An 18,767-nucleotide genomic window follows, 5' to 3' on the forward strand; every position below is an offset into this window, starting at 1 on the left:
ATTAATCCAAAGGGGAAATTCACATAATCCAGCAGCAGTATACTGATACAAAAAACAATATTAATTTAAAGAGTAATAAAAATGCATGTAAAAGCAGACTAATAATAATAATAATCCCACTAATAATGTTAGCATTTACTCCCCCGTGTGGAATTGAAGAGTCGCATAGTGTGGGGGAGGAACGATCTCCTCAGTCTGTCAGTGGAGCAGGACAGTGACACAAGTCTATCACTGAAGCTACTCCTCCGCCTGGAGATGACACTGTTAAGTGGATGCAGTTAATTCTTCATGATTGACAGGAGTTTGCTTAGTGCCCATCGCTCTTCTACAGATGTTAAACTGTCCAACTTTATTCCTACAATAAAGCCTGCCTTCTTAACAAGTTTGTCCAGGCGTGAGACGTCCTTCTTCTTTATGCTGCCTCCCCAGCACACCACCGCGTAGAAGAGGGCACTCGCCACAACCGTCTGGTAGAACATCTGCAGCATCTTATTGCAGATGTTGTAGGACGCCAACCTTCTAAGAAAGTATAGTCAGCTCTGACCTTTCTTACACAGAGCATCAGTATTGGCAGACCAGTCCAATTTGTCATCCAGCTGCACTCCCAGGTATTTATAGGTCTGTACCCTCTGCACACAGTCTCCTCTGATGATCACAGGGTCCATGAGGCACCTGGGCCTCCTAAAATCCACCACCAGTTCCTTGGTCTTGCTGGTGTTCAGGTTCATTTAACAAAGTCTTTGATTAGCTTCCTGTACTCCTCCTCTTGCCCACTCCTGATGCAGCCCATGATAGCAGTGTCATCAGCGAACTTTTGCACATGGCAGGACAACGAATCGTACTGGAAGTCTGATGTATATAGGCTGAACAGGACCAGGGAAAATACATACTGAGGTCTGTCTGTAAGATAGTCCATGATCCATGCCACCAGGTGTGAGTTTACTCCCATCTCAGTCAGCATGTCCCAAAGAAGCAGGGGTTGGATGATGTTGAAGGCACTAGAGAAGTCCAAAAACATAATTCTTACAGCACCACTGCGTCTGTCCAGGTGGGAGAAGGATCGATGTAGCGTATAGATGATGGAATCCTCCACTCCCACCTTCTCCTGGTATGCGAACTGCAAAGGGTCGAGGGCGTGGTGGACCTGTGGCCTCAGGTGGTGAAGCAGCAGCCGCTCCATGGTCTTCATCACATGTGACATCAGAGCAACAGGCCGGAAGTCAGAGAACTTAAATAAATGAGAACTTATTGTAGTTTATTTTGATATTTTTATTCTATTTTATATGCTTATTTTTTAATACTTGCTCTTCATGTTATTAGTGCCTTTGTCTATCTGTACAGTTGTAACATAAGTAATTTCCTTTGGGCTTAATATAGTATTCTGATTCTGATTCTAATTAACCCTGAGAGTCTTTTGGGATGAACTATTGTGATCAAATGTACCACTTAGGATGGTATTCTGCTGCCATCTAGTGGATAAAATAACATCATGCTGCACAAAAATCATTAATTTTTCTTTGCCTTTTGCAACTCTAGGGTAATTCATCGATATTCATCGATATTCATAAGTGGGGTGGAGCCTACACAATGGTGTGTAAATGAAAAGCTGTAAGACCGGTTTTAGAAAAAAATGAAACTGAACAATCGGTCATCAGAAGTCTATCTATCTATCTATCTAACGTGGATAATGAAACTGATGAACACAGCATTATATGACTCAACTGCTGTATTAATTTGCACATTGTAATGAACATTACAGCAGTGGAGACTGACAGATACACACATATGTAGACCACTGCATCTACTGGGCTCCACACTTTTGAGAAGTGCTTCTTCCTGCTAGGATATCTTTCTGCCATTTTATTTATTGCTTTACTATATGGCATACCAATAGTAAATAGCGTTTAGATAACCATAATCATCTATGGATATACCACATGTTAAAACTCTGCTGCTGAATTGGTCTCGTCTGTTACAGAAGGTGGAAGTTTGAAGTGGAACTCCGTTAGAAGCAGTGTTATTCCCGAGGTATCCTGTATTTGCTCAACCCAAGGAAGCTCAATTACAGTATCTGCAAGCATATATTAACTTGACAGGCAGGAAAGGAGTTCAGAAAAAAATGAAAAAGACAGCTAAAGCTTCACCCAAACCTAGACAGGCTTCAAGTCCAAGTTCAAGGTACGGCATTTCAGAAACAAAAGTACAGATTTCCTGTAACTTGATGCTACTGTATCGTCTCCAGTCAAGAGCGAAAGTGGGAACAATTGTACAAGTGAATCTGGCTAGGATAGCTTGTCGATTCCAGAAGATTCATTGAAGCTGAAAATGGCCTTACCTTCCATGTTGTTGGCTGCTCCTCACGAGCTGGAAACCGTCAACATCAACTGGGCTTGGCACATCATCGGCCGAGCCATGGCCACCGCTGAAGACATAAAGGAGCTCAAGAAAGATATAAAAATGAAATAAAGGACATACACAAAACAAACAAGAAGCTGCTTCAGGATAATAAAGACCAAGAGAAACATTTAAATAATCACGTTGAGGCAGCTTTTAAAGGTATGCTAGAAAAATTTGAGGAACAAATACAAGAAAATGCACCTAAGTTTGAGAATAAACTTAAAGAACTTGGCGCTCAGTTAGAAGACATTAAGCAAACATTCAAAAATCGTATTGAAACAGCTGAACAACTAGCATCTACTGTGGAAGGAATAGTAACGGCTACAAATTCCAAATGCAAAGCACTCAGAGACAGACTAGCTGCACTGGAAGATAAATGCAGAAGGAATAATATTAGAATCAAAGGTTTCCCTGAGAATTGTGAAAGTCCAAACCCAGTGAAATTTGTAGCTGAATTATTATCTAAAATAATTGGAGAATACTTCAAATCAGACACCGAGATAGCAGCAGCTTACCGCAAATGGGGATCACGGGGGTCAAATTCCTCTAAACCTTGGACTCTCATCGTGCTTTTTGAAAAATTACAATTTAAACTACATTTAATGTTACTTCTCAAACAGAAACATGAGATTATATTTGAAAATAACTATATTCGTATTTTCACGGATTTCTCACCCTCAGCAGCTGCTAAACATGCCACATTCTACTACATTAAATGGAAAGCAGAGATCAGATACAGCCTCTTGTATCCTGCCAAACTGAATGTGGACATTCAAGGTAATCTCTACTTTTTTACTTCCACAGAGGAAGCAGAAAAAGAGCTAAAAAAAATGATCCCAACACTTTTTTGAAACACAATCGTGGGTTGCATTCTTTCCTGGCATTGCAAAGAAGATCTTACTGGCTGTTTAATCCACCTGCAATTCTAATGGTACCATAATTATACATCCCATTTACTTCTCGGCCACTTTTCATTTATGTTCTATGTTTTAATTACAATCATATGCATATATGTATGTATGTATACATTTTTTTTTTCCTTTTAAGGAGGATGTTTAACATTATACCCCTGGTTTATTGCATTAGGGCTTACTATACTTATTCAGGGCTACTGTTTAACATCATTCCCTGGGTTTACTTTCTCAAGACTGTTTAAGATTATATTTTATGGTTATGCTTATAGTATTTGGAGTTTATTGTCAAAGGAAACCTCTATTTTGATCCTTATACTTCAATGCTGGGGGGTTTGTTTTGCTTTGGACGTGCTCTGTCTCTAGGTATGTCAGAGGACTGGGACTTTGTGAAGTGTGGTCTAGCCTCACATGGGGAGGCAAAATGGAGGGTGGTGGGACTATGGGGGAGAGAAAGAGAGCAATCTATTTCTAATCTATCCTTTTAATCCTTATAATTATAAGTGTCGACATAACATTAAGTTTCATGGAAACAACTCATGGGTAAATTAGAAATTAAGGTCAAAGCTGTCAGACTACAAAATGATAGAAAATGTTCAGAAGCAATATTTACATAATCAAAAAGTTAACTTTGTGAGCTGGAATGTTAAAGGACTGAATCATGAACTAAACAGAAAGTATTCTCTCACCTAATGGGTCTAAACACTAAAATAATATTTTTACAGGAGACCCACTTATTAAGCAAGGATCAGTTTCGGCTGCAAAGAGACTGGACTGGCCAATTATTCCAGTCCAGCTTTACAAAGAAAACTAGAGGTGTGGGAATTCTTGTACATAAAACAATAACATTTCTAATAACAGATGTAGTATCTGATGCACAAGGGAGATATGTGGTTGTCATGGGTAATTTATTTAACTGTAAAGAGATTCTGATAAATATCTACGCACCCAAAGTAGATGATAGGGACTTCATCCAAAATGTATTTGCATCCATTCCCAATGTGAACACTCATAATATTATAGTGGCTGGGGACTTAAATTATGTTTTAAATCCAGACCTAGACAGATCTCCTGCCACAGGTGCGATGACGTCTGTTTTATCTTGGTAGAGTAATACATATTGCTCTACTTTCCCCTATTGTATTATTAATATGTAGCCTTAGAATGCCTAATCTCACAGACTTACCACTGTATATAACTTATCCCCACCTTCCCTTCTATATCTATAACCTCAGGCAATTAGATGTAGTAAAAAGACAAGCAGAAGTTAAATTACACATAAAATAATGTATTACTGATAATATTCATAAATAATAACAAAATGCAAAGTACATTTGAATATTGGCAACCATACAACCTGATAAAATGGTGGTGTGTAATTCAGGTGGCACACAGACTTGCAGTTACTTAAAATGTCTCTAGTTAAGGCATCGTTGGTGCTCAGCTTACAGCCATATGTCTGTTCAATATGGCTGCTGAGCTGTGCTCTTCATTGTGTTGTCTTCATCATCACACAGGTTAGCAAGAGAGATGCTTCTTCATCATATGTTGGTTAGAGAGAGAGATGCTTCTTCATCATATGTGGGTCAGAGAGAGAGAATGTGGTTGAGCAAGTACATTTATAGATGTTCTCTCCAATTCCTAGAACCAATAGGATATCATGGTACTTAAAGGCCTCTGAGACAAGCCAATTCCAAACAGCAATATCTCAGACCAATGGGAGAAATAGTACATTTTAACACCTCAACCCCCCAAGACCATATGTTAAGCTAACCTGGCTTTGTGTGGGGGGAAAACATCCCCCCCAAATCCTGTCATAAAATTACAAAGAGACAGTTACAAAAAGGGGGGTGGGGGGAAGGCAAACATGAATACCTCTAAATTACATTGGTTTGCCTAAATTACAAATAAAGGCATACAAAACATTTATCAAGTTATTTGCAAAATCCCACATCACAACAACGTCTAACACTGCAAAAACAACTACACAGTTTGTAATTGATCACCCCTGGATATTTCAAAACCCAGACTCAAGAGCATATTCCTTCTACTCATCACTGCTACTCAAGATTTGATTATTTTGTTATACATAATCATTTCTTGCCAACAATTAAATACAACTCTATTGTTATCTCTGACCACGCTCCTTTGATCATGTAGCTAAAATCACTATGTCCCACATACTCATCTCGCAGATGGCATCTTAACCCACATTTATTAGCAGACGAGAACTGTACAGAATTTATATCCAAACAAATCAATTACTTTTTAGAGACAAATACATCATCAGAGGTTTCTACAGGAATACTCTGAGGAACTCTGAAGGCTTTCTTAACAGAACAGATTATCTCATATCTTTCCCACAAAAATAAATTGGAAACCAAGAAGGTATCAGAGCTAATCAGTGAAATTACCAGAATAAATCAAGAACATGCCAGGTGTCCAAATGAAGCACTTCATAGGAAAAGAAAGGATCTGCATTCACAACTCAACCTCTTGACAGCTAAAGAAACAGAACAACTCATTTTTAAATCAAGACACCATTGCTATTAATTCGGAGAAAAAGCTAATAAGATTTTAGCTCAAGAAATGCATCCCAGCAATTACCAACATAGATGGAGACGATATCATTGATCATAAAAATGTATTGCACACATTTAGAGATTGCTATAAGTCCTTATAGTCTTCTGAGTTTAAAGAAGACAAGACACAACCTAATGTATTTCTGGATGCATTCCAGATACCACAACTAGATACTCTCAGTGCTGAGGAATTGAATAAATCTCTGGCACTATCAGAATTACTAGATGCTGTAAACTCACTTCAGAGTGGGAAAGCATCGGGCACTGATGGCTACCCTGTCTAATTTTATAAAACATTCTCAATTAAGCTAGCTCCCCTTTTATTAGCAACATTTACAGAAGCTAGAGACAATAAAATTCTATCTCAAACTTTTTGTTGAGCTATAATTACTGTCTATCCTAAGCAAAATAAGGACTTATTACAATGTGCATCATACAGGCCAATCTCACTTTTGAATAATGATGTAAAGACACTCTCCAAAGTCCTAGCTAGAAGGACTGAGAAAGGGCTTCCTTCAGTAATATCACAAGACAAAACTGGATTTATTAAAGTTAGTAACTTAGCTTTTAATCTTCGAAACCTATTTAATGTGATATACTCACCCACAAAGTCAAACACCCCAGAGGTAATATTATCGCTGGATGCAGAAAAATCATTTGCTAAGGTTAAATGGAACTACCTTTTCAGCATATTGGCGAAATTTGGGTTTGGCCCGAATATTTGTGCATGGATCAAAGTACTGTATACCACTCTAGAAGCTTGTTTGTATTAAAAATATTAACTCAGACTACTTCAAACTAGAACGTGGTACTAGGGAAGAATTTCTGCAATCGGCGTTGAGCCGCTGGCAGCTCACTGTTGAAATGCTTATGACATAAAGGGGATTATCAGAGAAGGAATTGAACATGAAATTTCTCAATATTCAGGTGATATGGTGTAGTCAGAATATAAGTTTAATGTCACTGTGCTCGGTACAAAAATCCACTCAAATGTACAGGCCAAAGTTAGCATACAGCGGGGCTCTCAGCATTTAGAACTGCTAGGTAAGCATTTTAAGAGAGAAGGTACAACTGTGAAAATGGGTATTGTACTATTTCTGTTTGTTAGAGGTGAAATTGAATACTCTCCTTGCCTTGCTTGTAACTTAAGTAAGGGCCTACATGTGGAGAAAACAGTATAAAAGACTTGGATAGCAGCCAAAAGCCTTGAAGCCGACGGACGGATGGGTGATAATGTCATCCGTCCTGAAAATCCTTCCATCGCAGCGATGAAAAATGTCAGACTGTATACATCAAGATCCCACCTTGGTAATTGTCTTGCTACGGCTTTCTTCATATGTAATGCCACGTAAATCATCATTAAAGAAAGCTAAGTTATTTACTCTTATGTGATTTCTTACCGCCATATCATTATGGGAGAGGTATTGTCTGTTAATATTATATCTATATAGCTTCGGGTTACTTAAAATGCTGCAAATAAAAATAATTTATTCCAGGTAGGGAGCTATTGCCCCCTACAGGAAACATATGGTACTGTATATATCTGATCCACAAAATATTGTCCTAATAGCACTTACAGAATTTCAAAAGATTTCCGGACTCTGTGCTCTTTCCAGTGAATTCTCAAGCACATGATATTCGATTGGACACTTTCCCTTATATCATTGCAGATCAGTTTAAATACCTAGGGGTAAACATCACAAATAAAAATAAAACTCTTTATCAACAAAATTTTGCTGTCTGCATGGAATAAATGAAATGAAACTTGCATAAATGGTCAACCCTTCACCTGGAAGAATTAACATTGTCAAGATGAATATCCTTCCTAAACTTCTTTCTATTTGAAGACATTCCAATATACATCAATAAATATTTTTTTAAGAAATTAGATTCATCCATAACCCCATTTATTTGGAATTCAAAACATCCACGTGTCCAATGGGCAACCCTACAAAGACGTAAGGAAGAAGGTGGCATGGCTTTACCTAACTTTCAATTTTATTACTGTGTGGTGAATACACATGCATTAAAAACCTGGACATTGAAACAAATAGATGAACACAGGCTTGGTCCACAACAGAAATAAAATCCTGTAGTACTTCTTTATACTCCTTGCTTTGTACCCCAAATAAGTGTAAGTCATTGCCAATATACTAATAACCCAATAGTGCTTCATTCACTTAGAATATGGAACCAATGTAGGAAGTATTTTAAGATAGAGAAGCTTTTATCTGTGGCACCTCTGCACAATAACTACCTTTATCTACCCTCTCAAACGTACGCAGTTTTTAATGTTTAGAAAATATTTGGGATTAAATCACTTAGAGATCTGTACATAGACAACGTCTTCAAATCCTACAAACAATTACACTCTAAATTTAACTTTCCAGCAACACATTTCTTTCACTACCTTCAAACTAGAAACTTTGTCAAACAAAACCTACCAAAATTCCCTCACTTCCTAACTACCTCCATTCCGGAAGAAGTATTCATCAGTCTTTAGGACTCAGATAGCATTTCCATAATATACAACAACATTTTAAAGTCCCTCCCTTTCAAAGATCCCAGAGTGCAGTGGGAAAAGGATCTCTTACTCAACATCTCAGAGAAGAAATGGAAAGTAGCAATGCACAGAATTCACTCGAGCTCCATATCGAGCACATCTGTCTTGGATACAATTGTCCAAAATGTTTCCAGGATAAGATCCAACCTGCAAACATTGCAATCAAGTTTCAGCTTCATTGGGCCAGATGTTTTGGGTGTGCACCAAATTAACATCATTTTGGATGCCTTTCAGACAGCCTTTGTGTCACAATCCCTCCTAATCCACTAACAGGTGTGTTTGGTTTACTTCCAGATGGGCTTAAAGTAGAGAAGGACAAACAAACTGTAATTGTCTTTACTTCACTATTGGCACGTAGGCTTATCTTGCTCTTTTTAGTCAGTGGGTAACTGATGTTATAAATGATCTAAATTTGAAAAAAATCTAATTTTCACTTAGAGGATCTGTACAAAACTTTTTCAAAACCTGGCAGGATCTGATCAATTAAATTTTAGAATAAACATTTAAAGCATTGAGGAAGCCGATTCTCTCCCCTTTTTTTCCATTATTAAAATTTTATTCTGTTGGCCTATCTCTCTTTTTCATGAGTGGGGTTTAATTTGTTTCAAACCTAGCTTGTATGGAATGTTATTTGATTTTAATAAAAATAATAAAATGTTTAAAAAGTAACATATCTGTGAAGTTTGTTTAGTTATTTGTTTAGACGTGCAGTCAGAAGGTGGGTGCTGTGCAGCCTTCTCCCTGATTTTACAGGTGCCATTAGGCAGATTTGTTGATTCTCGATTCACTGTACTAATTCCATTCATTATTTTAAACACATCAATCATGTCTCTTATTAATTTCTCTTTGATTAAACTGAAAAGGCTCAGCACTGGTTTGATTTGTTTGATTTCAGCATATTTAATCTAAGCATATAATATATTGTTCAATTTAGTATTGGCAAGTTATATGACATCACATAGCCTCTCAGAGATGGAAGCTGAAGTGACTTTCTCATTGTATGTATTCAAACTTCTTAGTCATTATGTTGCACTAACTATAAAAGTATGTTGTGTCATGGTCAAAAGTTCTTTCATCACACTAAAGCTAAAGTAACACAGTACTTAGATTACTAATTGATATAATTTGACATGTTCCCTTAGATTTTATAGTCCTTAATGACAAGGAGCAAAAGCTTGAAGCGCTAAAGAGTGAGTATTACAACTTGAGCAGTAACTTCAGTGACCTTTTGGAAAGTCATTCCACCTTGCAGTCAAAATTTCAAATTCTAAATGAAAGTCATGCCACCCTGCAGTCAAAATACAAAATTCTACATAAAGAACAAACTGAAATGTCAGTAAATTTAACAGAACTGAATAAAGAATGCCTTGTGAGGAAGTCATCTCTGGGTAAGTAAAATGGTCAGTAAATTGTGGGCTCTAAGATCTCCTCTACTCCATCTTTTTCACTTCCTCTTTCTTCTTTTGTTCTTCAGAAAGCAGCTGCCATGTATGCAAAAAGGGCTGGGTACAGCTAAATTCAAAATGCTACTACTTCTCCACCAATAAACAGACATGGCAGTCGAGCCGCGATCATTGCAGAACATTGGGTGGGCATCTGGTGATTATAGAAAATGCAATGGAACAGGTACATGCCTATGCCTTAGTTAGTTGGTAGAAGCTAACTTGTGAAAAATGAAATAATTTGAGCTACTTTCAGAAACTTTTGAGATCATGTTTTGGGAAAAAATGTTTAAACAGATGTACCTAAGGTTTAAAAGGTTTTAAAGAGGACAACAGGTACGTTTCCTGCTTACATTAAAAAAGTCTAAAAGAAGGAAACTTAACTGTGAAAACTGAAGTGAATAAATGTTTTAGTACATACTTGATGTCAAGTGGGATGCCAAAGATCTAGTTTTTGTTTACAATTTTTGATTCAAAGTTTTGGTACTGGGCGGGTTGCTTAACCTTTGTCACCCACTCACCTAGTTAAATAATCATTAAAGTATGTAAGAGAAGGCCAGTAACTCAACCCGGCCATGGAAGGGTACTGCCTCCCCCAAGACGATAGATGACAGCTTCCCTGGAGTGTAGCGGTGCCCTGGATTGCCATAGGGCATCCTAAGACTTGGAGTTGAGTATCTCAGCTCTGTGGGGTGCCATGGGTGCTCCCAGGGGGTGCTGTGGAAGGACCAATGGATACAAGGTTTTCCCCTAATCCAGAATTACTGGCAGGCCATGTGAGCAGAAGCACTTCCGGGTTGGCCAATATAAAAAGGACCACCTTGAACCCAGTCAGCTCGAAAGAGTCAGATGGAAGATGGACAATGCTTGTTGGGAGGTGTGTAGGAGAAAGAAAAAGAAAGGAAAAAGAATAGTATATGTGCTGTGTATTTGTTTATTACTTGTAGTGGTGGTGGAGAGCACTATGGAAGAAAAAGAAAAGGAATAAAATGTGTTATTGGTGCTTTGGTGTCCTCAGTGTCTATCTGTTGGGTTTGAGGAGCAACAGTGCCCTCTAGTATTCACAAGTGCTACAGTATATATCACTATAATAATAATAAAACAACAGACAATAGGAAAAATTCTTGGCTATGTTATGATAGACATGCACAGTTTACCCTTATGGTTGCTTTGCTGACTTTATTTTACCTCATCAGGTATTTTTAGAAAATAAAATTAACATCATAGGAGAAACAAACTATTGGATTGGCCTGACTGATCTGGCAAACCAAGGACAATACATCTGGTTGGATAACAGACCTTTAGACCCAAAACAAAGGTAGGATGACTCCTTTCAAACTATGAAATTGTCCTGGAGCAGTAAATAAAACAGTAGTAAATAAAATTAGGCTGGACCAAAAGATCAAACCATTGTTAATATTTTCATAATACTCAAAAAGGAAAAGAAACTGTCACCCACTCTATTTTATTAAATAACACACAAATAACTACTGGGTATCTAATTTTTTTGGGAAGGAAGGCAATATTATTTACTTTGAAATAGAAACTTTTGGTTGATTACTTCATTTTTCACATCTCCTTTAGTGTTACTTAGTCCCTGCATTTCACCACTTGTTCAGTGGCAACTGGGTGACAGTCAACTCGGTGAAAAGATAACCCGGCGAAAAAACTCGGCCACATCCTTCACCAGTTAGGTTCAAAGAGATGTTTTAAAGATATTTAAATGACGTGATTTAAAATATTGAAAATAAATTTATATAATTGATGAACAAACATTATTCTGCAGATGGAACAGACTTACTTTATCTTCTGTAACCAAAATTGATTTATATAAATTGTATTGAATATAATCATATGAGAACGATATTTAGAATACAAAAGGTGACCTGCGAGTACGGCTTAAGGAATATCTTTACTCTCAACGTATTGGGATTCTCATAAAGCAGGTCATTCTGTGGATTTTCTGGCACACTACTAATTTCGTGGAATCGGCTACTGTTGGAGCCTTGTGGTGACCTGAGTGTGTGGCTTAAGGAGTATCTTTACTCTCGACTATCCATTCTGATACTTCATACCAGCCGAATCTGTGATGTCCTCTGCTGTATTTGAATATTATAGAAAGGTAATCATCAATTTTCTTACGTATTTTGGCCAGTACAGCTAGTGTTACTTTATAAACAAATTAATTAATAATTAATAACAACTTTTTACTGTAGGTATTAAGTAGCCATGTCAGAATTCGTAACCTCACAAAGAAGCAAAGACAAACTTGTCCATGAAGGATTTACTGTATATACACAAAGGAGAAGACAAGAGGGAATATCACCTATTGGAAATGAGAACTAAGGAAAGCATGTAACAGCAGAGCAGTGTATGTAGGTAATGAAGATGAATTTGAGGTGCGGGTTTCTAAGGAACATGCACACGCACCACGATGTGAAGAAGTTTCAGTGTATAATGTGAAATCGGCCTTGAAACGCAAAGCTGTGGGACAGCCGACAACACATCCAGCTACAATCATTTGTGAGGAGCTTGAGGGTATATCTGGTGCCGCAACAGCAGTTTTACCCGAACGTCAGTCCCTTCACCAACTTATAAACAGGAGCAGGGCATCAATGCAGCCAAGTAATCCAAAGAACAGTAAAGATCTAAAGATAGTTCCACCTTATGTAAACACAGTATCTGGCCAGCCATTTCTTTTACATGACAACATAAGAATTGATATCTGTGAAGGAGCTACCCGAAGCAGAATAATTATATTTGCTACTGAAGAAAATATCCACTATTTTCCTCCAAATGTGGTATGTTGATGGGATTTTTCAAGTAGTGCCAAACATGTTTTACCAGCTTTTAACTGTGAATGGACGTTTGGCGGGCACTGTGTTACCTTTTGTATATGCCCTTATGCAAAATAAATGAGGAGAGGATTACTTTACCATTTTACAAAGACTCAAAGAAACTGCAAGAGTATTGCAAATTTTAAACTGGGAAAAATCCCCATCATAAATTATGATGAATTTTGAAAAAGCCATGATAAACACCTGTCAGAATCTGTTTCCACACATCCAGATAAATCTGTGTTTGTTTACTTTTGGACGGTCATTATAATAAAATTCAGGAGGTTGGACTTCAAAGACTATACAATGAAGATGGTAGCGAAATAAAGCAATGGGTATTGAGCGCCATTGGACTAGCTTTTGTTGGATTTGTTGAATGAAGAAAACAACAAAGCTTTTGTACGACTTAATAACGTTGCAGAATACCTAGATAAAATATATATGTGGACGCCCCGAGGCAGAAGACAAGCACTTTCTCCACCGTACCCAGCGTAAATTCACACCTGATCTGACGCTCTTTGTTTTCAAATAATATTGCATTAGTGCGATGATGTTTTCTAATTGGTACTTTTCAGGTCATAAAATGATTTCTACACAATATAATATATATACGTACGTGTTTTTTTTTGGACATCATACACCATAAGGTGCATAGGATCATACTAATTCCGCGTGAGTAGGAACACTCAATAAAACTGAATAAAAAAAAAATAAAGTGACGGTGAGATACGAAGAACGCAGATTCACCAGCATTTGTGTGTGCTTTTATCCCTCCAGATCAGAGAATGTCCAGTTCCATTGCCTCAAAACACCACTCACATCTACAGTGATTCCCAGTTTCAAATAAAAATTTAGATCCCTAGGGCGGTAGTATTTATCGTGATCATGAGTGAGAATAAAAAAGATAACTTTTACAAGTGCAGTACTATAAATGTACAGGGTCTGTTACAGACGCAAACCATATGTAAGTGTGTACTGTTTTATATTAACAATAAGAGCAGTTCACTACTTAAAATGACAAATATAGGAGGCGAAGTGGATCAAACTAGTGGCCCCTTGATTACAAGTCAGCAAATCTTACTGCTACACCACGGAAGCTGTTGTATCGTCCTTGAACCTTTTGTGAAAGTGTTTATTTGATCTTTGGACTTCAAGCTTCACACATTCTATAGTTTATGCCTACATTTTGTAACATTGATTACTAAAATATGAAAAGGTTTCTATTTTAACAATGTGTTTACACAGATTACTGTAGAAACGGAACACACATGAAATGCATGTGTTCCAAATAATGATCTATTATTTCCACTCTAAAACTCCAGCAGTTCACTCACTCCCAGATAATCAAACAAGGCATGAGCTGGGAGAACTTAGTGAACGCTCCGCAATGGTGGGGGATGGAATAAACGGCTGCTCGCTGCTTGTCTTAATCGGTACATTTACAGGACAAAAGACGCTGATGGAGAGGTGTGAATAGATTTAAGGGGTGCCGGATTTACGAATTTTCTCGTAAGCGCTGGTAATTCTACGTAGTATTGACAGTGGCCAGCAAAACATTCGACAGAGCACATGCAAGAAGACAGTGGTTAGAAATGAACGGATAATAAATGTTGTTGCATGCTATCAAGAATTTAAGGATAATGGTCAGCTTTTACTTTACCCAAAAAGTTTGGGGTATAATTTTGTACCATCTGCATAATAAACTTTGTTCCTCAAATATGTAAATTTTGTATTCTAGATATCGTTATCATAAAGTATTAGCAATTTTGGTTACAGAAGATATTGTAAGATAGAGTTTGTTCCATCTGCAGAATAAAGTTTGTTCGTCAATTATATACATTTATTTTCAACATTTTAAATTATATTGTCATTTAAATATCATTCAAAAATCTCTTTGAACCTAACTATTACCTAACTGAGCTGTCTTTTCACCAAGTTGTCTTTTGTCAAGTTGTCTTTTCGCCAAATTGTATTTTGCCTAGTTGTCTGTCGTCCAGCTGCACCTGTACATTCACCAACCAGTGCTCTCAAATGGTGTTTTTTTAGTCAAGTTACTTTTTTTTTAAATATAAAACCTACATTTGGAAACAAATAGTACATTTTCTAAAAAAAAAAAAAAAAAAGATCCATCTTATAGAATATCTAATTGCTGAAACACTTTTGGCTGGGAAGGATTTCCTAACAGTGATAAGCATGATAAAGCAATTGCACTCATGTGAAAATGATGCCACTGCAATTTAGACAGTGTTACCTTGAAGTGTAATCAGAATGGATCCAAAGAGGTTTTCTCCAGGTGTAATAGTTTGAGGTTTAATTGGTAAAGCATGAAATATTGTTTTTTATGGTGGTCATATGATACCTTTTCGGTGATGGCAGTTAGTTTTGTTCTCCTATCACCTCCACCCAGTATTGTACCCCTAACTGCCAAAACAAGATTACACTTACTTGTTTGCAGTACAGAAGGTCCATTCTACTTGTAGTTCTTACTCTGAAGCCTTTAACTTAGTAAAGAAACTGCTAAGGCCTGGAAGGAATGTTGGAGCATCCAGAGTGTAATGCTGGGAGATAACGATGAACAAATCTTCATGGAACAAACTCGTTGAATGCTAGTATGTCACTGTGTTGTACTGAAGTGAGATTGGAAATTGCCATTCTCTGTTTCCCAACATGATGAGGTAGTTGGATCATTGTATAGAGAGACTATGTTGATCTTTTTTTGCAATTCACTTTGATTAAAACGTCTGCTAAGAAAATAAGTGTAAATGTGAAAGTAAATTAAAGCTGACAGACCAAGATGATTGTGGTTAAAAAAAAAAAACTTAAGAATGTAGACCTCCTGAAAAGTGGCAGAAAGGCTACACACTTAAATTTTCTCTGAAACCTATCTAAATTGCTTTTCAGCTTTAAGTAGTACCACTGTGATGATTGAAAGGGCCTACTGGATCTACTTGAAAAGGTCAGACTCTCGCAAGCCCCATGTTCACATCAGATTTTTAAAAATGCTAAGAGAAAATAAGCTTTTTTCTCAATGGGACCCCAATACCCATAAGCTCTATTATAATATGCAACAGCAGGCTAGTTGTTTTTTTAATATTTATAAAATAAACTTCACTTTAGAACACTATTTCATGTGACAGATTAATTTATATACTATGATTGTGACAAAATAATTTCAACTTGTAAAGTATTGAACTTAAGCTTTAAAATTCTTGTTGAAATCTAAGTAAGCAACACAGACCTCAAGGTATAATCATACACACCCAATCCCTTTTCCTTTTCAGATAGAACTGCCAGTTTTTGTCACTTATTGACGGTGCCATCGACATGACCACTCTTGTAGTTAAAACACTTTGCTGGGAAAATTTGGCTGTGGTTGCTTCCTCAATGGCCTGGTTTAGTAGTTCTAGCCTAGTCATGTTCCCAACACCTGCATTGATTTATCATTATTTTCACTCATTTATTGCCCATCATGAGAAATTATCAGCCATTAACATTAGAGCCATAAACCTTATTCACATGGCGTGAGCTTGTTCAATAACGTCACTACCAGGCTTCTGAGGAACTGGCTTATAACAGAATAGACAGGTGCAACCACTTTTCCTACCTTTAGATCTTAATTTATTATTTTTATTATAATATTTTATTTATTTTTACCCTTGTACACATTTTTCCTATTTTTTTACATTTATCTTCCTAAACCTAGCGACCGGATGGATACACAGATATATACATAGAAATTAAAATAATAAGGGATTTAAAACTTCCATCCTGCAATAATGATTTATTGAGCATTCCCAAATAAATCAGAAGGAGAAGAGGAAGAAGAAGAACGATGCAAGCTCTGGACTGCATCTTACCCTTCATCCTTTCAAGTTTTCCATTCTTGTGTTCTGGCTGCTGGCTGCTTTAAGTTTTTGAGTTCAGGTTAAGCTTAGAATTTGACTTAAGGATGCTGAAATGTGTCTGACAATTTTAAAATTCAAGAGATTAACATTTAGAATTCTAGCATTGACTTTACAATTATAAAAGTATATAGTTCACATTATTTCAGGTAACTGTCTCAGTTTTTCATTATTTGTTTGCTTTTGCTCCATTTTTTCCCTACTGGGGTTTTTTGGGAGTTTTTCATTGTCTTCTTAGAGAGTCTAGGCTTGTGGGCTGTCAAGAGGCAGGGCCTGTTAAAGCCCATTGTGGCACTCCTTGTGTGATTTTGGGCTATTAAAAAAAATAAACTGTATTGTATTTAGGTTTGTTGATTATCTGCCGTTAAATCATTTATGTTTCCTTTACTTCTTGGTTGATTTTTGTGCCAGTTTACAGGACACCGTTGCATTAAATAAATATCTAATAATTCGTATTGCTTCTCTTAACTATGTATATAGTTTTATTAAAGTTATAATTTACGTCTTTAAGAACTTCAAGTGAGATTTAAAGCTTTTACTCATTTCCTGTGAAAGATGGTTGGCAATCATGACAAAAATAAACAACTCAAATTAAAAAAGAATGATAACCCATTCACATTTATCAAACTATGAAAACAATTCTGAAATTTACATCTTTAGGAAAATTTATTTTGTAATCTTACCAATCAAGGTAATGTCACGTTTTTCAACACTGGGAGAAAGTCTTCAGTACCATGGACGGCTCCAATGCCTCAAGAAAAACCAGTTATCCACTGTAAAGTGACAGTGCTAACTGCTGCTGTATTGTTTATTATTATTATTGTTATTAGTTTGTCTCCTCTGTCAAATTCTTTTAGCTTAGCCTTAGTTTAATGCATTGTACAACACAATGAATATTTAACATATTTTGCAAAAGTGAAAAATGTTAAAGGTTAATTCACATTCATTATTGATTTTGTAAAAAGTGGAAACTTATGTTTCCTTTTTTCTTGCAGCTTCTGGCACAGTAGCCAACCTAATAGTAAAAATGAACACTGTGTGCAGATTGCATCAGAAGAAAAGTGGCACGACTTCCCCTGTGAAATTCCAACAAAAATGATCTGTGAGATCGATGCAACGATGGTTAACATCTAAAGCAGAAGGTGGAAATGCAGACATGTCATCGAGCATTATGAGAATCACTTCAGTAGCAACTCACTGCCGCTGTCGCCTTGTCATAGAATTGGAAGAAGAAACACCACATTGTGCTCAATAATGACTTGCATTGGCCATACTTTAATGTTCTATGAATGCTAATTTTCACCTGAAAGAACATAACGATACCCTAATTTTTTGGAAAATCTTTCTGTTTTTAATTTTTTTCCTTTTTTAATTAAGCAAAGCATGTCTTGTACTATGATACAAATCTACTTGTTGTTAAAATTGCAGATGTCAAAGGAAATTAAAACCATATAAACAGCCTTGGAAGAATATCAAAGTAGTCCAAAAACTGACATACATTTGCATGTTCTTTACATTTAAATGGCAATACTATGTTTTTATTAGCAAAATTGTTAAGATATCAGAAATTTTAAAGAGACAAAAATGAACTGTGAATTTTGCCCTAGCATTTGGAGGTGTTGTACTAAGGATAGGACTAGCAAGCTTTGTTGGGCACAATGGACTGTTCTTGTCCTGATTTTTCAAAAGATTTGCTGTGATTGAACTTGAACATTAGTCAGCAAATAAACAAAAACAAGTTACAATAAATCTGTTATAGCACTGAGGTCAGGCAACTCTTTCCATTCAATTCAATTTAAACGATTTAGAAATTCACACCCTTTTTAAGTGTTTTAATGAACTGAAATATGTTTTACTGTCTGACGCTTACTCGGTTAATGTTAAAGTTACCCACTTCCTGCTGAAAACAACCCCTCCCATCACATAATTCATTTTACTTTTATCACATTTTTTACAGATGGGGCAATGTTGGTTTTTTTAAGCAATGATTTTTTTTTTTTACATTGTTCTTGAAATTACTGATTGTTGCGCTTTTACTTTCATCTCAGCTGCTAAATGTTTGTATTTTAAAATTTTAATTTCAACTGTGCTGTTGATTACTGTGAATATAATAACAACAGCAACAAAATTTAT

At 36.5% G+C, this 18,767-nt stretch overlaps 1 protein-coding gene across 2 annotated transcripts in view; it reads left to right on the forward strand.

Annotated features, from left to right (window-relative positions):
• The window catches only part of LOC120528087 (CD209 antigen-like protein C), a 37,832-nt gene extending 19,433 nt beyond the window's left edge, over positions 1-18,399 (forward strand). For both annotated transcript variants that reach the window (XM_039752104.1, XM_039752105.1), the window contains 4 exons: positions 9,596-9,841; positions 9,928-10,079; positions 11,092-11,213; positions 17,630-18,399. In XM_039752104.1, coding sequence (XP_039608038.1) covers positions 9,596-9,841; positions 9,928-10,079; positions 11,092-11,213; positions 17,630-17,768 — 659 coding nt within the window. In that variant the 3' untranslated portion in view covers positions 17,769-18,399. The remainder of the gene's footprint in view (positions 1-9,595; positions 9,842-9,927; positions 10,080-11,091; positions 11,214-17,629) is intronic.
• Positions 18,400-18,767: the final 368 nt, after the last annotated feature.

Source organism: Polypterus senegalus, chromosome 4, assembly GCF_016835505.1.
Source record: "Polypterus senegalus isolate Bchr_013 chromosome 4, ASM1683550v1, whole genome shotgun sequence".
Lineage (NCBI taxonomy): Eukaryota > Metazoa > Chordata > Cladistia > Polypteriformes > Polypteridae > Polypterus > Polypterus senegalus.